Source organism: Natrix helvetica (genome assembly GCF_964273705.1).
Source record: "Natrix helvetica genome assembly, chromosome: 6".
NCBI classification, from domain to species: domain Eukaryota; kingdom Metazoa; phylum Chordata; class Lepidosauria; order Squamata; family Natricidae; genus Natrix; species Natrix helvetica.
In genome coordinates, this window is record NC_138553.1 from 49,442,093 (window position 1) to 49,463,844 (window position 21,752).

Sequence of the window (21,752 nt, forward strand, 5' to 3'; positions counted from 1 at the left end):
GAAATGCGGTGAGGGGGGAGTTCCCCCGGGGTCTTTTTCTTGCTTTTCTGAACAACTAAGTAAATAAGGATTAGCAGTTTTCCTAAGACTCTTTGATCTTGGTAAAATGTTAAGATTGGAGAGGGGGGTTTTCTCCCCCCCCTCTCGGAAAAGCGGCTTTACACGATCTCACTCTCGGAGGAGAGAGAGAATTGGAAAAAAACTCTTTTGATATTCACTTCTTTCAAGCAATGGGATAATGACTCTTTAGAACAATTGCGAAAGAAAGAATGTGAGCTGACCTCATAAACTATGAATGGAAACTTTTTGAATGGTTGCTCTCCAATCCCCTGGGAGGGCTGAGCCAAAATGGCATTTCTTCCCCCTTCTTTACTGCCGTTACAAATGAACTGTCCGTTTTGAAAAATCTTCTGGGTTGGAATTACTATACCCCAGTGAACTCTAGAGGCATCTCTTCATATAACCTTCCTTGGATTGGGAAAAATTGATTTCAACTGGCGGGGAGCTGTACTGAAAGACTAATATTCCACACTGGACTTTGCCTGCCTGCGGATCTCGCCTGACGGTGCACTTCTACAGACACCATTTTTCTTGTCTAGTCTTATAACTTTCTCTGAGTTTCGCAATGCCTGCGAAGAAGCCCCCCCCCCCCTAAACCAGCGTCGGCTCCATCTTCCTCTGTCTCAAGCCCTGTTCCCCAACAAACACAATTATCTTCTTTTTTACAACCTAAACCTTCTGAGGGGGAACAGCAGTCTCAAGAAATGTTCCATCAAATGTTCCAGACGCTTATAAAGGGACAGGACGAAATTAAAAAGCAGTTGGCGGACTTAAAGGAACAACTCAGAGAGAATCAACAACAAACTTCACAAAATAGACAGAAAATAGATGCTCTGGAGGAGGGTGCTGTGGGGGTGGGAGAAGAGGTGAAGGCACTACAAAAAAAAATGCTGGAATTGAAAACTACATGGAAAAAATGGAATTTGAAAGGATGTCTTTCTTTCCTAGATTTCAAAATATACCTGAAACGGAGGGTGAAGATTTAAGGGAGACTATGATAACAATGCTAGCAGATTATATTAAAAGAGATAAACAACAGCTAGGGTGGGATATTAATTTGATATATAGAATTAATTCAGCATATGCTAGAACACACAATGTTCCAAGGGAAGTTCATGTTAAATTTTTTAGAAAGACTACAATAGATGAGATTCTAGGGGTTCAAAGGGGGGAACCTTTAAGATATAAGGATAAAGAAATAACCATTTTAAAACAGATACCAAAAAGAATAAGAGATAAGAGGAAGAAATTCTTCTTTTTAACTAAAAAAATGTATGAAAAAAAATATCTGGTTTAGATGGCTAGTTCCAGAAGGTCTGTTGATTTTCTGGGAGGGTGGTAGAGTGAGAATTAATACAGTGGTGGAGGCAGAAGCCTTCATGGAAAAACACAAGACTCTTCTAGACGGAACAGGAGACAGTGCACAAGATATGAAAGGGGGAGGAGCCATGGCTCAGCCAACAGACAGGGGAGAGGAGGCAGCAATGAGACTTAGGTCACAGAAATGAATTAAAAATACATTGCAATTGTTAATACAATGAAATGGTTAGAAGTGATATAAAGTATGATTGAAGATGTTAAAGAATTTGAGGTAAACCTAAACTGCTAATATGTATGTAATAATGATATTTTGATATATATAAAATAAGAGAGATGTAAGATCCTGGGGAAGCACCACCTTCCGTATGATGTAGCTGTCAAAATTTTTCTCCATACTTATGTATCCTTTCCCCCAAAATATTTGTAAAAACCAATAAAACTTTAAAAACAAGAAAAGAAAATAGGTATTTTAAATTTTTTAAAAATAAAAAGATGACACAAATAGTTACTAAACCAGCATTTTGACTATGTATGTAATAACTATGAAAGGTTTTTGTAGACTGAAATAGCTTATCTCCTATGAATACTCTTTTCTGACCATTTCAAAATGGAATAAAATTGGAAAAGGGTTTCTACAATTTCTCCCCCACCCCCTTGGTATGCTCTCAGAGATAAGCAAACTTCTAATATATTTACCCTGCAAGCTGTCAGTTCACAAATTGTTACTCTTATAAATTTAGCAGCCTCAAGATGATAATAAGAATTGACAAACTGAATGATCTTTAGGGTTATACAAATTTCAGTAACTCAACAGTTTTTTCATTCATATAATATGGCAGACTGGATGGTCTTCATTCAATCCCATGCAAGACGGAGTGTGTTTGTAGACTAAATTACGGTAAACACTTTTGAAACATTATTTTACTAGGTTCTTTTTTAGATGTTCCTATAAAATACCACCTAGTAGCTAATGGCGAGTTTGGGGCACAAATTGAGTTGTTGCTATTAATACTTTATTATTTTATACAATGAACATTTTATGTTTTTCTTATTTTTTATATTTGTTTGTTGATATAATTATATTTGCATCTTGAGTTAGGATGTATAAATCTAAGGCAGAGACGGACTCTGAGCTCTAAAGGCCAAATTAGATATCAGTATTTAATATTTATGTATTATACAACATATTGCTAACGTTTGATTATCTTTGTAAAAGTATATTTTGCCTTAGGATGAACACACTTTTCATATCTTAGAACTTTCAAACATTGCCACTCTTCAATGAACCCAGCAGAGCAGCTTTCCCTAGCTTGATGCCCTCTTATAGTATTGCATTTCAGCACCTAAAAATTCTAGTAAGACATTATAGCTGTTATATGTATAGGCCACCAGATTGGGGAAGATTACCATGGAGAAGTAACTTTTATGTAACATGTCTGCAACAGGAATAAATTAAATGTATGGAGATCCTTTTACTAATCAAAAGCAGAAGTGAGATACCAAAGGAAATTGCTTTGCTTTGTTTTGCATCACCTAGAAAATGAGCTGTTCATAAATATGGACAATAGAAAATAAATTGAAATTTTCATTACATAACAGTTCTTTACATTTTAGAATACTAGGCATGTATGAGAGAAGGTGTAAGACAATACAGAATGACAATGCAAATGTGAATTTTGGGAGGCAGGCACCATACTATGGCCCCGTTGCCAGACGAGATATGCATTTGGGAAAAAGAGGAGAATAGAAAGAAAAATGTAGAAATAGTTTAGCAGTTGTTCTTATGTGGCACTATGTTCTGAAATGTGTCTTCTTATAACATATTCTAAACATCACAATGTCAAAACTTGAAGACAGTTAATTTTAACTTCTTGATATGATATAAAATGTATTTTCTGTGAATAAAATGCACCCATAATTTTGGTAAAATAAGGATGGATTTTGTAATGCAACTATTGTAACACAATACATTCAAATGTCGTATCAGTTGAGTTCAGATTAAATATTTGAAAATGCTGGTGGAGGTTTTATAAAGGAGCTATTTCCAGTAAGCTTTTTTTTATGGCTGCAAGGTTTATTTAGGACTTTCTATAAATAAGCATCTGCAGCAGATAGATAAACCATCTAAAACACAGTAAGGCAATCATCTAATGTTGCTAAGCCACACAATATGTACACATAATAGCTTTCCTAGCAGCAAAACCTGATTAGACTTTCATATTTGTCAGATTATTCAGAAATATATTTATCCAAAAGTCAATTGAACCTATATTTTAAAGCACACATTTTAATATTAAGGTGCAACTCAGCAGCTACCTTACTATATCTGATTTTGCTACACCAGAGCTTAATATTATTTCCCAGACAGTTGTTTCCTGCCTTTTCTGTTGTCTTTGCAGAATCATGATCAGCGATGATCACCACTAATAGGAATGATTCAACAGTTTCCACACTTACCCTTTCTGTTAACCATTTGAGTGTAGAAAAATGTATTAAAAAGGTATACCTGTTCTTACCCCAAGTACGTTCCCTAATAGTAGTGAAGGCCAGGTAGCTCATATGAGGATCCATGCTTTGTATCAATACTTTTCAAACTTGCAAAAGACTGGCTGGGGAATTCTTGAAGTCCACACAACTTAAAGGTGCCAAAGCTTGAAAAACACTGCTCTAATTGATGCATCTTTGTACTCTATATGGCTATACCAGGGGTGGGTTCTAGCCAACGTTACAGCCGATTTGCTTGTGTGCGTGCTTTGCACATGTGCACTGGATGTGTATGGCGCGCACATGCGCAGTTCAATAGAAATTGTTCTATACATGTGCAGAGCTCGAAACAAGATGTGCCGCTGACTGTGGCGACCGGGGAACCGGTTTGAAGGCGTGGCCAGCCTGGGTCACTTCTGGTTCTGCGACCCAGGCCGGCATACCACTATCAGTTCGGCAGAACCGCGCTAAATTGGTAGGAACCCACCACTGGCCTATACTCAATTATTTGATCAGCAAAGCCACAAGTAATTAATACAGATAGCACAATTGATACCTTAATTGTGAACAGATCTGCCTGCGTCACTGCCCCCAAAGGCAAATTTATAATTAATAAAGCAGATATAGATTATTAATCCTAATTGATATAGGTTTGTTTTGCCACATATGAAAAAAGTTGGAATTAAAACAGAATGAAAAGTTCTGTTTCATTCTAGATAGTTGGAGCATTATCATAACATACTGAATCAATAAAGTTCAATGCAGGGCTTTACCCCAGACTAATATGTACTGTAGATTTCAATCACAATTCAACAACATAAAACAGTATTGTATTTGAAGCATAATCGCTAAAGTACACTTTATTTTTAAAAAGTACAATTATCTTGTTTTTGTTTTTATACACATAGAAATGCTGTATAAAAGAAAAGGTTTATCATTCTGAAGTGTCTTTTAAACTTACAATTTAAATACAAATGCACCAGAAAAAATGTTCAAAGTGAATCAAATTGTCAACATAGTACATTCACATTTAAACAGAATTTCCTTTGTCACTGTTAACATTAACAGAAATATTGCATTCTTTTGCATTCTGAAAGTTTTCTATTAAATTTTTGTTGTTCCATTTTTTTTTCTAAGAAGGCATTGTTGTAATGAACGAACAGAAATGTGTACATCTTAAGGGTTTAGAATAAGCATTTTGAACAAGAGTGCTTTTTCTTATATTGCAGGCATTTGGAAAGTATAACTTCATTGGCTTCTTCATATTTGCCTATTTGCATGATACTTGTTAAAGATAATCTGCATACAATGTTCTAGTTTTTTTTTTTTAACGGTGAAGAAAGGACATATTTCCAGAATGTATTGCAATTTGTTATATTGCGATCAGTTTTTAAATATCTTTTTCTCTTGTTGGAAGAAATATCCATCTGGTTCAGTTCCAAGCCAGGAGAAAGGCACTGGAAACATGGAGGTTGATTGGAAAGATGGTTTAACGCTGAAGCAGAACCACCAAGCACATGGTTCTGGGCAGCTGACCACATGGAGTTGAAAGTGGGTGGCTTTTATACCTTCTCTTGGGCTTTGAACTTGAGCTTCCTGTTCCTGTGCAAGAACATATATTCTGTTGGCTGTCAGACTCCCATGGTGCCATGTACAAATCCTAGGAGTTTGTCTGAGCCAAGCTTGGTTGAAGTTTGGCTGATGCAATGTCCTTTAGGAGATTGTGCAATGTAGTGAGCTTTACTGCTAGTGGGTTAATCCTACTATGTCCTGGAGGATCATGTCTTAATCCCATCATCCTGGAGCTGAAGATCTTTTGTTTTGTAAACAGGATGGCCTAGTCCAGCGATGGTGAACCTTTTTTGGCTCGCGTGCCATAAGTGAGAGGAGTGGAGGGGGGGGTCGTGTGAGGGCGTGCCGCACCCATAATGTAATGTGCGACCCCCCCCAGTGCGCGTGCACGCACTACAGGCGCGACCCCCATTTTTACATGCTTTTTTCGCCCTCCCCAGGCTCCAGAGGCTTCATAGGAGCCTGGGGAGGGTGAAAAGAGCCTCCCCTGCCCCCCCCGGAGGCCCTCCAGAGGCTTCATGAACTTCCCTGATGCCTCCAGAGACACCTCTGGAGGTGTCAGGGAAGCCTCCGGATGGTCCGTGAAGCCTTCGGAGCGCTCAAAACGAGCCTCCAAGCAAACCGGAAGTCACTTCTGGTTTCCTCAGAGGATCGTTTTGAGCGCTCCAAAGGCTTCAGGCACCATCCGGTGGCTTCCCTGATGCCTCTGGATGGTCTCTGAAGCCTTCGGAGCGCTCAAAATGATCCTCTGAGCAAACAGGAAGTAACTTCCTGTTTGCTTGGAGGATCGTTTTGAGTGCTCCGAAGGCTTCAGGGAAGCCTCCGGACGGTCCCTGAAGCCTTCGGAGCACTCAAAACGATCCTCCAAGCAAACAGGAAGTGACTTCCGGTTTGCTCGGAGGGTCATTTTGAGCACTCCGAAGGCATCAGGGAAGCTCATGAAGCTTCCGGAGGGCCTCCAGGGGGGGCGGGGAAGGCTCTTTTCGCCCTCCCCAGGCTCCTATAAAGCCTCTGGAGTCTGGGGAGGGTGAAAAATGGTTTTAAAAAAGGTTAAACTCAGGGCAGCGCCTCGCGTGCCCTGACAAATGGTGCCATAGGTTCGCCATCACTGGCCTAGTCTTTCTCAATGGGCTCAAAAATCTGCTGGGGGAGGGAGATTGAGTCTGCTTTCTGTCTTTTAAGAAAAACATGTTTCTCCACTTCTCATTTAGGGAAATATAATATCTGCCTTTGTTTTTTTAATATTCCTCAAAGTATTTCATTCTTCTAGAAGGATGTGTGTGCTAACTTTCTACACTCTTCTGAATATAGTATACACTATGGAATAAAGGATTTATTTTGCGGCACAATTTTTTAAAAAAGATATTTGAAACAAAATTTAATTATAATATAAAATATAGTTTTTGAAATGTAGTTCTACCACTTTAAGATCTCCAGTTTAAGTTTTCAAACTCATATAATAATTACAATGGAATATATATGGGAGGCTATAGTGAGCCCATCACTTTAATGCTTTGTTGTTGCACACAAGATAGTTATATTTAGCTTGCATATTTTTCTATCTTGCTCCATTTTGAAATGCATTCCCCTTGCCAAAACTTCCATTTGTCTCTGCAAAGTGTTTCACTTTTTATTTTTTAACTGCTTCTTTTTTGTGAAGTGTTTTATTTGCACCCCTCTCATCAAAACTTCCATTTGTCTCTGCAAAATGTTTCCCTTTTTATTTTTTAACTGCTTCTCTTTTGGGGAGGGTTTTCCCTCTTTCCTCTCTACTCTTTCTACCTTTCTCTGAATTTCCACAATATTGTCCAATTTCACTGTGCTGCTGCTCAAGGCAGCAGTGGCAAATGTACCAGCACAAAGGCTGTTTCACACGGCTTTTTAGTCCCACAAATGACAGTGAGAAATGCGACGGAGCTGGGCTGGGGGCGATGGTGTGCGTTCCCACAGAGAGGGCTCTACGTGCCACCTCTGGTATGCATGCCATAGGTTTGCCATCACAGACCTAGACGTAGTCCTTGTAATCAGCTATTAAAGATGCTGGGAAGCCGTGTGTTCACAATAATTTGCTGCTTAAATTTTTATAATAAAAACATACTTTGTATTTCCCCAGATCCAAAGCATGATTTTCCCTTTCCCTGTACAATCCTAAAATCAAGGCTTGGTGTAGGTTCTTTTTGCAGACTTCTCAAGATTTGCTGATTTGTTGTGCAGGTGCATCTTTTATTGGACTAATAAGTGTTTGGTTCTGTGTGGCTGTCAAAGACGGCACCCTAGGAGTGGGCCCAAACTTGGGGATGGAACATTTATGAATAAGATGGGTGCTTTATGCATCTGCAGCACTTCATTCTGACTCTTAGTATTTTCTTTTATATGCAAACTAACTTGGAATTCATATGTACTGCCTGAGAGGTCAACAGATCAATAAATACAATAAAAAGCACAGCACAATATAAGAGACACGAGCAGATTAGATGTTCTGTATGCATCCCCTCACCCATCTTGAAGCACTTTATATTGAATGGATCAGATCCCAGTAGGTGTAACCCGGAAGAACCAGCCGCCTGCAAAAAATGCAAAATTGAACTCTTTATTAATAAAGCCCGTTTAACGAAAAACTCATACGGAATTCACCAAGGGACAGACGACACAAAGTAAAAAGAGGACTGGTTACAAAAGTTTTTTTTAAAAAAATAATCCCAACTTGAAAATTGCCCTGCTCCTTAAAATATTTAAGCCTGAGGCTGCAACCCACACTCACCTCCAGGGAGCGATTCAATTTAAGCGGGCCTACCTCCAAGCTAAGGTAGAAATGCGTGGCAACTTTCTACTCTGGGAAGACTAACATGGAGTCGCCGTTTGCCCTTAAGCCAATTCCCTTCGGTTTTTCCTTCTGTCTCCCCGCCCCCTCGGCCTTTCCTACTCCGCCGGCAGCCCCATCGCGAGGCGACGCTCGCTACCCAGAACCAGGCCAACCACCGCCGCAAGATCTCCGGGGTTGCACTGGTGGCGAGCGTGCTGCCGCAGCCCAAGCACCAGGAAGTTTGCGTGGCCCACCGAACCAGGGCAGGCTGTCGTCACGTGACGCAGCGCGTGGAGCCGCGCAAGCCGCTCCGCTCGGGTCGACTTCGGGTATCGGCGCCCGCCGCTGCTGCTATGCCCGCGCCACGGTAGATGCTATCTTCTCCTCCTCCACGGTTCGCCGGCTCCCGCGGGTGACTTCCTCGCCATCCGTTCCATGCAGCCCCTCCGCGGCGGAAGCGTTTTTGCTCCAAGGACGACGGTAGCAACGTGAGACCTGCCTTGCCGTCGCCTTGCACGCCTGCCCGCTTTGAATGGTGCTTCTCCTGGCCCCGTGGGTGCCGCGGGCGGCGGGACTAATATGCTCACACGGATGAGGTCTGCAATGGCCAATTTGGTGGGAGGCATCATGTCTGGCAGTTCGGGCTCGGAGCCCGGCGGGGGTTTGGATTTGCCTGCCCGCTTTCCGTACGGCAGACCCGATTTCCTGGGGCTCTCTCAGGATGAGGTTGAGTGCTCCGCCGATCACATCGCCCGACCCATCCTCATTCTCAACAAGGAGACTAAGCGCTTGCCCTGGACCACGGGATACGCCGAGTGAGTAGCCGCTGGGAGTGGGCCGAGCCGGGTGGGGGTGTCTGAAGGCAGAGACTCTCCCCTGGGCCCTCCGTTTGCCACGGTAGGGCTTAAAAGGGAGGCCGTCTTCCGGGCAGCGAGGACGCTGCAGCAACAGAAGGGGGAAAAGGCGACGGCCCGGGTACCGGCTTGGTGGGAAGAGGCTGGAAGAAAAGTGGGGCGGGGCGCTACTTTCTTGAACTAAAGGCAATGCTTTAAGTTTTCAAATGAGAAGCGCTCAGACCAGTTTGGAAAAACAATCTTGCAAAAGAACTAGGAAAACCTGCTTAACTTACCAAGCCCATTTACTAAATATCAGGTTCCTCCCCCCAAGTCATGGAATAACTATTGTATGTTGTATCGGTTTTCTTTCAGTTCTCCTTCAGTGAGTGTGAAGCATAGCTGGTATATCAATCACTGGCAGTGTTCTCCTGGCTTTGATTCATCCTTAGTTTGAAGCAAGCCCCTTAGCTGTGTGTAATTTTGCAATCTTGATGGATATCCAGTTCTGTATCTACTTGCATGGAAGCAAGCCTCATTCTTAAATTCTTAAGTATATGTAAGTGCTTGCTTTTGGCATGTGGTGGGTAGTTGTTTTTGCACATATGTTCCAGGACAACTTATTATAGTAGTATTACTGGAACCCTTAAAGAGGGAAAGTATAATAAAGGGACAAAAGTAATAAAAAAATGCCATTAGAAGGTTCATTTTTAGAAAACTCCATCATAGAGCAGTGCCCACTCCACTGTTTTGCCTTTGCTTCTGTAGAATACCATTTAGTCCAGCAGTTGGTGTGTCTGCAAGCTCCTGAATTGTTAGGGGTGGATAAGATGTCCTGTGTTTGTAGGATGATTTAACATAGCTTTGTTTTCCTTCTGTTTTGATAATGGCAAAATGGTATTTAGCTAAAACAAGCCTCCAACCCCATTTTCAGGCCTGTGCTGCAATGATGATGTCCAGAGTGTTTGCCTTTGATCCTTTTCATTCTCAAAATTTTCCATCTTCCCTGCACACAATACCTTGTCACTGTGGAAGGTATCCTCCAAAGGTGGAATGAAGGAGACTACAGTCCTTCGCTGTTTTTCCTTTTCCCCATTCTTCACCTTTCTACTACATGTCTTTTAAAATTATTACTTCAACTGATTATAACCTTTCCTTAAAATTAAAGTTCTAAGTTATTGCAAATATAATTGTTTTAATATGATGAGAATGAGATGCAGCTTTTCAAACTGGTAGCAAATGCCTTGAAAGTCTATTGGTTACATTTCTGGGGCTTTAGAGATTTCTCAAAGTTCAGTCAAGGAAAGACGATGAGGAAGAGGCAGACTGTTTTGAATTTCATGGTTACCAAATCTGATCCATTTGATGTGCTGTATGTGCATGGTGTTTTTTGTTGAAAAGTTGTAGTGCTAAATTAGTAGAAAAGATCATACTTTCTCAGTGGCTAATATAAGAGTAACATAATTTGCAATAAAATATAGTAACCAAATTTTCTCTGACTATAATAGTGCAGAATGAAAAGTTCAGGGACTTTTCAAGCACATTCTTTTAAACATGATTTCTTACATTGGAGTGCTGATATAGTTTTAGAGGCTTACCTTCAAAGATCACCAGTGATTGACTAACTTGAGGCGGAGGGCTGTTCAAGATGTTTGACAGAGAGAAAAAGTACAGGCAGATGTGAGGGCATTTTTATAAGGGGGTCTAAATGTTCATTCAGTGGAAAAATTCATTCACCCATATCCTGACATATATGCAAGGAATGGCTTTATTTGACCCAATGAATGATAGCTCTTGAAACTGTATTAATATGGGTATTGGGCATTGAGCATTGAGCGATTTCTTCAGGTATTTGCCTAAACAATTAGAGCTAGGGGATAGGCATACTAATTTTGCACCTTTCCTCTTTCTTATTTGCATATTTGGGCATCTGAAAGGGTTCTGTACTTGTTGACCGATTCAGGACAGAACTCCTTATAATAAAAATTCTTATTCTTATTTATTTATTATTGTGCAGATTTATGTTTGGTGAGTGTTACTTTTGAACTTATTTCTTTGCATATTATAACAGACACTGCAATAGAAATGTGGAAAATGAAAACATTTCCTCTATATTTATTCAAGAGTAAGCACAGAATTCTGAATAAATACATATGTAATAGGCTATGTCCAGAAAACCTAATGCACATAATCATCAAGTTTCTGTGGGTGAAAAGCCACATTCATTATTGTCTGCAAATGCATCCATTTTGTCTATTACTTGCTTTATTTTTGCTTCTCACAGGGACTGTTAAGCAAACTCCCTTGTGACTCCACAGCACATAGTTCCAGCTTTTAAGAGAGATGATTTTCTACTGTATTGTATCGTCTGTATTACTGTCAAACTTCCATTTTTAATAACCATTATAATTTGAGGGCTATTAATAGTTCTCTATATCTATTTTATGCAGTCTCCTACTCAGCAATTATAGCAAATGGATGTTCTGCTCTTTCTTCAACTTAAAGTGAATTCTTTAAAAATTGGCAATATTTATTTTGATTGCACAGCTGTTTGATAAAATTACCCAAAGATTTCTAGTTTTTTTTTAATTTTGTTTGTTCCACTATAATTTTCTGGCACTTTCAGTCTATTCACATTTATTGTCCACAGAAGACAACAATTTTTAATTCTCTTATTACTCATTTACATTTCTCATTCAACAGCAGTCTGAGAGATGTAGAGGAACCTCAGACCTTTACCATGTTCTGTCATTATAATGAAATTTTTGTCTTGGAGATGAACCTCTATTGTAGTTGTTTTGGCAGACAGATGAATTGAGCTCTGTCAAGTTTTGACAATCTGCCTGGCCCTTTCTTCATAGTAATGAAAAAAATATACCGTGTTTCCCCGAAAATAAGACAGGGTCTTATTTTCTTTTGACCCCAAAAATATGGCTTGGACTTTATTATTGGGGGGGGGGGGCGGGCGGTTATTGTTCTGAGGTTTCCGGGCGGCTGCTTTCTTGCAAGCGGGCTCCCAAAGAGCTGGGCACAGCCTCACGGGCGAATGACTGTGTTGCAGCAGTGCAACACAGCAGCCATGAGGTCACCACACTCACGAGCAGCTGGCCCACAACCACAGAGCGTACTACCAGAGCGGCTGCTGCTGGAAGACTTGGCAGCCGATCTCTGGACTTTGGAAGCCGGAGGAGCCATGCTGGGGGTGGCGGTGGTACCCTGGCCCTGCAGGGAGAGCTGCGCCTGGGCATGGGGAGGCTGGGAGGCATGTGAGCTGGGGGCAGAACAGGCGCTCACGCAACCCCCCTCTCCAGCCGGGCAGAGGGCAATTCACTAATCTAGGGATATTCTGAAGGTGCCAAGCGGCAGGAGCTGGGGGACAGGCAGAGCGCCACATGGCTTGGCACCTTCAGGATACCCCCTAGGTCAGTGAATGGCACTCTGCCCAGCTGGAAAGGGAGGTTGCCGGGCGGCTGCTCCTGAGCATGGTCATGTGGTTCGCCCTCGAGGCGGGAACCCGCTTGCAAGAGAGCAGCCGCCTGGCAACCCCCCATTCCAGCTGGCACAGCGTCACTCACCAATTTAGCGGTATTCTGAAGGCGACAAGCAACATGATCGCCTTTGCCCCCCCGGGCTCCCCCGGCTTGGCGCTTTTGGGATCTGGGAGTTTGGTGAGTGATGCTCTGCCTGACCCGAGGGGGGGTGTCCAAGGGGCTTATTTTCAGGGGAGGGCTTATATTTTTGCTCACTCAAAAAATATTGCATGGCTTTATTTTCAGGACATGTCATATTTTTGGGGAAACATGGCAGTTGTTAAGTTTATTTTTACTCTAAAGATAATGTTTAATCAGATTTTATGCCAAAACCAAAAGTGTTTTTTCCAAGTCTGAATTGTTCTGCAGAAACCATCTTTTTATTTCCACATTGCATCTATATTTGAAGTAGTCATTTTACGAAACAATTCCAGAACAAAAGCTTATTAATGGCTTTGTATTTTTGATGTATGGTTGAGAATTAATGCATCATTTCATAAGTCATTTTGTATTGAATATTAAGATAAGTATAGCCTGGAGTTTGGCTGTTTCCTAGCTTCACCTGGGTACTTTGGGAGGTTTGTCCAAGTTAAAAAAAATCCCTATTCTTTGAATATTTTAGGTTATTATAAAATTTGTATTTCATTAAAGTCAGTGAGATCTTATTACACATAATTAAATTAAAAGGCAGCTAATATTTAGGTTAACATTTACTTATTTATTTATTTGTATCCTGCTTTTATTATTTTTACAAATAACTCTAGAGGATGAACATATCCAACACATCTTCCTCCTCCTATTTTCTATGCAACAATTGCCTGTGAGGTGGGTTGGGCTGAGAGAGTGACTGGCTCAAAGTCACCTACCAGAGTTATACATGAAATGAAAATGTATATCTCTTTAGAGTCTGCACTACTTGTACGGTATGTACAAGATAAACTGCCAGTTCTGTAACAGAGAGATGTAACTGGATTAATATTGTTACAGGGAAAAAAGTCAATTGCTTTCATTCAAAGACATAATATTTTACAGCTACATTTCATTATGTAGTCAATGTAAGTATTGAATTTCTCATTAATATTTTTGTGGAAGCACAATCCCTATTGTATTTAATGCCTCCTCAGGTATAAATTTCATTTGGTACTAGTAGGCTTATACTATTGATGCCATCCTTCTGTTACAATCAGAAGAAATTAGAAGAATCAGAAGAAATATCAGAAGACGACTAATCCAACCATTCTTAAATTTTTCTAGAATCTCGACTATCTATTGTCAAACTCTGATTCTCAGTTGCTGCTTAGCTACAACTCCCATTATTGACTATATTGGTTGAGGGTGATAAGAACTGCATCCAGCCACATCTGGAGAATGTTATTTGGACAATGAAGCTCTTAACTGAGCTCTTGTGTCATGTTTTCTCCATCATCAAATGCACCTCATTTCTCTGAATTTATTTTTAAGCTGTAGAAAGCAGCTGGATTATTTGCTTTGCCATGGATAACGTAGAAAGGAATCAATTGTTTAATCATGTTTGCTGACATACCAGAAATGTGGACTTGTAACATATTAGGCAGTTCTCTTTTAAGTGCAGACGATCTAGCCATTTTTTCCACCATATTTTCTGAGGCTGAAAACTTTATGATGTCATTGAAATTAGGGGTGACTTCTTTCTAGGGGAATTAATGGGCAAGTGCATTCTGTTTCTGGGGGGGTGATGTTTTGATTAGGATTATTAAGATAGAGCTACTTTGCTTCACTTTCAAAAAACCTTGTTGCATTTAGCAGGAGAGCTAATGCCTGCTCCCTGTGGTTTATTTTTGTTTTTAATACTGATATTTAAACTGGGTTTAACAATAAAGATTTGAAATATATACATTTTTATAAGTGATCCTATTGATAAAAAATACTATGATTTATGCTCTGATTGATTCAGGATATGATTTTTGTTTACCTTAACGAGATATTAAAATCTGCCCAAATTGTTTGTGTTTGTGTGTTTTTAAAGGTTTGTTTAGTAGTCCACTGAGGGGCATAAGGTATCTTTGCATTAAGCTGAACTGAACTGTAAGTTGTTCACATATGGCTAGATCTTCCATCTGTTGAGAGTGGAAGAGTTTATGTAAGTGCAGTTGGTGAATTTGGTGCACTCAGAACAGCTTTTAATTGGCTGTTTTTGGAAATGCTAAGAAAACCAATTTAATGCCATATCACCAAGTATAGGACAAGAAGTAATCAATGTAAATCATAGGAAGAGGGATGCAACTTCCATGAAAGTATTGCATTTTAAGAATGGCCAGTAAGAAATTCAGCCATATAATGTAATATTTATATAAAACTGATGCTTACAATGGGTGATTGTTCGCTAAGAACCTGTTTGACAGAACAGCTTGCTTAGTAAGGGTTCTTCCTGGATTTGCCAGCAAACATTTGGCTTTAGAGAACGTTTACAATAATAAAGCAACAGACAATTCAGAATAGCCTTTATTTTCTGTTGTGAAGTTAATCCATTTTATGCACACATCTGGGAAAAGTATAGAATTCATGTACACTAAGTTGCTTAGGGAGTTAGCAACTAGCGATGAGTAAACCGTTAAAGCATGGTTGATCTGAGACTTGTATTCTCTTCATGTACTTGACTATTTTGGTTTGGCGCAGGGACGTGCGGTCAGGGGAGGCAGGGGAGGCAGAGCCTCACCTCTCTTCATGAAATAATAGTATATAATATTATATACTATATATATATATATATATATATATATATATATATATATATATATATATATATATATATATATAATATTATAATATTACATACATCCGTCAGCCGCGCCCAAGAGCTGCGGAGGCAGAAATGTTGTTGGCGCTCCCGGATGACGAAGCCATGAAAGCGACTGGAGAACGACCTCGCTGCCCCTTTCGTTGCTTTCCCATTCAGGCGGCTGCGCTTGAGGAAAAGCAGCTCCGCGGGGCCCAGCGGCAAGGCTTGAGCGGGGTGACAGAGCAGCCGCCTGAATGGGAAAGCAACGAAAGGGGCTGCGCTTTCACCGCGCTGAAGCCTTGCTGCCTGAATGGGAAGCCGTCCTCGCTGCCCCTTTCTTGCTTTCCCATTCAGGCAGCAAGGCTTCAGCGAGGTGAAAACGCAGCCCCTTTCTTGCTTTCCCATTCAGCAGCAAGGCTTCAGCGGGGTGAAAACGCAGCCCCTTTCTTGCTTTCCCATTCAGGCAGCAAGGCTTCAGCGGGGTGAAAACGCAGCCCCTTTCTTGCTTTCCCATTCAGCAGCAAGGCTTCAGCGAGGTGAAAACGCAGCCCCTTTCTTGCTTTCCCATTCAGGCAGCAAGGCTTCAGCGAGGTGAAAATGCAGTTGCCTGAATGGGAAAGCAACGAAAGGGACAGCGAGGACGGCTTCCCATTCAGGCAGCAAGGCTTCAGCGAGGTGAAAACGCAGCCCCTTTCTTGCTTTCCCATTCAGGCAGCAAGGCTTCAGCGAGGTGAAAACGCAGCCCCTTTCTTGCTTTCCCATTCAGCAGCAAGGCTTCAGCGAGGTGAAAACGCAGCTGCCTGAATAGGAAAGCAACGAAAGGGACAGCGAGGACGGCTTCCCATTCAGGCAGCAAGGCTTCAGCGGGGTGAAAACGCAGCTGCCTGAATGGGAAAGCAACGAAAGGGACAGCGAGGACGGCTTCCCATTCAGGCAGCAAGGCTTCAGCGGGGGGAAAACGCAGCTGCCTGAATGGGAAAGCAACGAAAGGGACAGCGAGGACGGCTTCCCATTCAGGCAGCAAGGCTTCAGCGAGGTGAAAACGCAGCCCCTTTCTTGCTTTCCCATTCAGCAGCAAGGCTTGAGTGAGGTGAAAACGCAGCCCCTTTCTTGCTTTCCCATTCAGGCAGCAAGGCTTCAGCGAGGTGAAAACGCAGCCCCTTTCTTGCTTTCCCATTCAGCAGCAAGGCTTCAGCGAGGTGAAAATGCAGCTGCCTGAATAGGAAAGCAACGAAAGGGACAGCGAGGACGGCTTCCCATTCAGGCAGCAAGGCTTCAGCGGGGTGAAATCGCAGCTGCCTGAATGGGAAAGCAACGAAAGGGACAGCGAGGACGGCTTCCCATTCAGGCAGCAAGGCTTCAGCGGGGTGAAATCGCAGCTGCCTGAATGGGAAAGCAACGAAAGGGACAGCGAGGACGGCTTCCCATTCAGGCAGCAAGGCTTCAGCGGGGTGAAAACGCAGCTGCCTGAATGGGAAAGCAACGAAAGGGACAGCGAGGACGGCTTCCCATTCAGGCAGCAAGGCTTCAGCGGGGTGAAAACGCAGCTGCCTGAATGGGAAAGCAACGAAAGGGACAGCGAGGACGGCTTCCCATTCAGGCAGCAAGGCTTCAACGAGGTGAAAACGCAGCCCCTTTCTTGCTTTCCCATTCAGCAGCAAGGCTTCAGCGAGGTGAAAACGCAGCCCCTTTCTTGCTTTCCCATTCAGGCAGCAAGGCTTCAGTGAGGTGAAAACGCAGCCCCTTTCTTGCTTTCCCATTCAGGCGGCTGTTCTGTCACCCCGCTCAAGCCTTGCCGCCGGGCCCCGCGGAGCTGCTTTTCCTGGGCAGCGATTCGTGAAGCCGCTTGACAACCACACAGCCGGCACACCACCTCTCAGGTCGTTAGGAAGCAAACGCAAAGGAACCCACCGCCACGGGCCCACGTTTGTGGGCGCCGGCGGCTGCAAGCCTTGGACAGGCTCTTCTTCTTCCTCCTCCTCTCCCACACCCCTGGGAAGCTCCTGCCCCCATTTTGTGCGTCTCCCTCCTCACCCCGATTTTTTTCTCGGAGTCGGCGGCTCGGGAGAGGCCCGCCCTGTAGGTGAGTCTCTCGTTTGATGTGGAGCCATTCCCGGGAGCCAACGGGTCTTTTGCTGGCTGCCAAGGCAGGGCTTCGCTGAGGTGACAACGCTGAAGAAGCCATACAGGAAGAGTTAGGGGGATGCAGAAGGCCCGAGGGAGGCCTCTGGGGATTGGGCTTTGGGTTGGTGGAAGACCTTGAAGGAGTGGGGGGGAAGGGACTGGCGCCGGTGGAGGAAGCAAGGCTACGCGGATCAGTGCACTCCGCGGTCCCCTTAATGTTCACTCAGGAAGGTGGGGGCTGCCTCAGCCTCCTGCACACGTGGTCCCATTCCCCGCCTTCCTGATGACGTCACCAGCCTCACCAGCCGTAACTCTCACCGCACGTCACTGGTTTGGCGTCATATCTTCTAAAGGATATGAAGTTTGTGAATAGATGCAGTATAATTGTTGAAGTGTCAGTTTAGGGGTAATAACCAACCCAAGAATTTATCTAATTGGAGACAGATTTTGGACACAAATATATGGCTGATTTAATTAACTGGGTTTTAGATTTTTTTCTGGCTTTATTAATTAAGGAATTCTTATAGTAGTTACACAACCCATTTTAGTATTTAATAAATAATTTTGAAGAATTTGGACATGTATTAATGTAAATCTATATCCTTGACTGCAAAAACACATTTTTTTTCACTATAATATACTTGGATACAATTTCTTGTACACCTTTGTTAAACACCTCTGTATAAATACAGTAATTTAATCAAGTTTGTTAAAAAAAGACTAAACACAGAATCTTGTGGTTTTTGTTTGTCAAAGGAATTTCATTTTTATTATCTTTATTTCTTGCATTTCCTCCAAAAGCTCACCATGACCTTTATGGAAATATTTATTTTATCATTATAGCAACCAATCTCGTGTGTAAGTTTCCATGGCTGAATGTGGACATCCTGAGTCTCTATAATCCTAATTAATCATCTCAACCACTACACCGCCATGAGCTCTTTCCAAGGAAACTATGTATTTTCAGGGTAATTTATAGTTTACATCATTTTACTCTCATTGATTATAAATGGATCTCTTTGTGAAAAGATTTACCATATATAATTTGTATTTTACCAGAATCTGATTCTTTCCTAGATATCATGTTTGTTTTATACACAAGACCTCTCTATACTTGGAGCTGTCCTTGAAGATGTAAACAAAATTATGTGTACCTACTGGACAGATTCCTTACTGTCTTAATTTTGTTGTAGGAGCTGCATTGACTGTTGGTACTGTTTCCATGTACTGTACAATTCAAAGTGTTGTTTATTACCTATAAAGCTCTATCTCACTCAATGCTTGGGTATCTATGAGACCATCTAGCCAAGATAAGCTTTGCCTGTTGACTCTGAGTGAACAGAAAATGTCTGTTGATGATCTCCAGCCACTAAAAGATAAGAAGGGAGGGCACTTGAAAATGGGCATTTTCTGTGGTGGCTTCTCTTCTGTGAAACAGCAAAGATGCCCCCGCTTTTCATTACCACCAACTATTTTATAAAAACTTTACTGTCCTAAAAAGTCTTTGGAATGTGACTTTCTATTGGTTCCAGGTACAAGCTAAATTTAAGGTGGACTAGAACTCTGAAATAAGAAGTGTATAATTAACTGTAACTTTGGAACTAGACGTTATGAAAAGGTGGGAATTTGAAGAAGTATGTGAAATTATAAAAATATGCATAAATAATTAAAATCAAGTCTAAGTAGAATTTTGAAGTCAGATATTGAGGAGAAGCAGGAAGTGAAGGAAGAAGTGAAGGAAGAAGAGGGGTGGATAATGAAGGGGTAGAAACAGTGGAAAATAAAAAGCAGACAAAAAACTTCAATGGGTTTGACAGTGGTATAGGGAAAATTGAAAAGGGGTGCGTATGTCCTAACAAAAGGAAATAAAAAGCAGACAAAAGATGTCACTGAGTTTGACAGTGGCATAGGGAAAACTGAAGAGGGGGGTTACACCCCAACAAAGGGAAATACAAAAGATTTCACTGGGTTTGACAGTGGTTTGGGGAAAATTGAAGAGGGTGGACATGTCAAAACAAAGAAAAGGGAGAAGACAGGAATAGAGAAGTGGAACAAAAGACTTGCTGGGAAATATAAAGCTGAGATATGTGGTTTACTCCTATACATGATAATAAAACTGAGTTGCTAACTATAAATACCATCAACATAAAATGGAGCTCGCTCAGAGGCTGAAATATACCAGGTAAATGAGATGAAGAGTGTGAAGTAGAGGAGAGAGGTAAGGGAATAAGAGATAGATAGGAGAGAGAAAGGGGGGAAGAGGAGGAGAGAAAGAAGGAGTGGAAAGGGGAGAGAGGAGAAGGAAAGAGGAAGGAGAAGTAGAGAAGAGAGGGACGACAGAGGGAAGAAAGGAGGTAGGGAGGAGCAAGAGAGAGGGAGAAGAAAATGATGGATAAGGTAGAAATATGGTGTATGGAGAGCAGAAGAGCCAATAATTGTTTTTGGGAGTTGATGGTAAGACGAATTGATGTAAACATTTAATAATATAATATGTTAGTTATGTAATAGTATACTTGTGGTTATTTGTTATGAAAATGAAAAAAATAAAAACACTATATAAAAACAATAATAATTATTATATAAGATTATTCTTTGGTTTTGTTCCATATACTGCATTGTTAAATTGGCTGCATTGTTGTTGTTGTATGATGTCTAAAGTGTCTTATATCATGAATAATCTATCTTTAAGAGTTTTCCTCAATGTGTTGTTTTCCACATGGGTTGAAAATTAATTCTAATGATCTGTGAGTTGACCATGCTGGAGAAGTTTGGTCATTTATAAGTTGTCAGATATCTTGCAGCCCAAACCATTTTATACCTTTTTTCTCATAATGGCATTTTTATTTTTGTTTTTAAATCTGTGGATTAAAAAAACTCAGAAATTTACAATACAATGAATAATTTCTTCAGAGTAATCTTTATATGCATATTTAATACATTTAAATTGCCAGAAAAATCTCCTGAAGCAAGAAGTTCTATAAACATTCCTAAAGTTACATAAAAAGAATAGACAACATTTATATGTGCTTTGGGTTGCAGAATTGTTTTTGTTAGGATGATGATTCTTGGCAATTCCACAGTTGTGGAATGAGACCATGCATTGCATGTTGCACAGGATCTTTTAGCAAGGTTCTGTTTAATTTTTAGAATTATGAAGGCTGCTTTATCTTTTTTTTTTAGTTTTTTTTTTTCAAGACAAACACAACATATCCTCCTTTACATACTGTAGAAAGTGTATCAGTTGGTTACAAAAAAGCTTACGTGCATCTCTTCCACAGTCAACAAACATACTCATATTAACTCAATATTTTAACTCAGCTATTTTTACATGTTACCATCATCATACCTCCATTTTCATTTGACTATAATCGTTTAAACGTCCTTCATCATAGAATATACCAAGATTTAATACATAACCACATACTGGCATTTCATTTACTATTTCTAAAATCCTCCAATAACACTGAATCTTTATATCCTATTCTAGCTAAACATCCATAATATTCAATAACAAAATTTTCGAATCCTTCTTTCCAAATCATTATTTGCAATTTACATCCAATTTCCTTATGTTGTACCCATACCTATATATACATTATTATCATTATCCCTCCTTTATTTAACTATATCCTGTATTATCACATTTTCCCCCTAATATTCAAAACGTAACTATATCTAACTTAGTTCTTTTTTATTAACCTTTATATATAATCCAAAAGAATTTCTAATCTTCCTTTCATGGGTACCATTCAATATTCATATCCCATTATTGCTTATCACGACATTGCACATTCTATACATTATTATCATTATCAATTATTTGTTTAACTATATCTATTATCACTAAATTTCACTATGTTTAACTAGTTTTAAATTATACTCTTCCATCTATCAACCTGTATCTTTCCAGTAGCAAAACAGTCCCATATCTTCTGCTATTTGTGGTATCGGTCCTCTAATCATCTCTTTAATCAACTTTGTATGGACTCTTCTTAGCAACTCTTTGCTTGTAAAAGGTCTCATGTAATTTCGATGCCCTTCTTCTGTTTCCTTAATCAGCTTATCTTTGATTGTCGATGGTGTTATCAAAACTATTGCTAATAAGATTTCTCTCTTTAAATCCATAAATTCTTTTATTTTTCTTCTTCTTCTGGACTTGCCATCTGGGACAAACCAATCACCATAAATATCAGCAATTTCATCTCCACCATCGAGGTGCCCAGGTGTCCCTCGACTACGCGCATTTATAACTCAATGTGGTCTGCCTT

The 21,752-nt window shown here is 40.8% G+C and overlaps 1 protein-coding gene across 2 annotated transcripts in view; it reads left to right on the forward strand.

Moving 5' to 3' along the window:
- Positions 1–8,046: 8,046 nt before the first annotated feature.
- Positions 8,047–21,752, forward strand: part of PPM1H (protein phosphatase, Mg2+/Mn2+ dependent 1H) — a 115,726-nt gene continuing 102,020 nt past the window's right edge. For both annotated transcript variants that reach the window (XM_081958592.1, XM_081958593.1), the window contains exon 1: positions 8,047–9,054. In XM_081958592.1, coding sequence (XP_081814718.1) covers positions 8,819–9,054 — 236 coding nt within the window. In that variant the 5' untranslated portion in view covers positions 8,047–8,818. The remainder of the gene's footprint in view (positions 9,055–21,752) is intronic.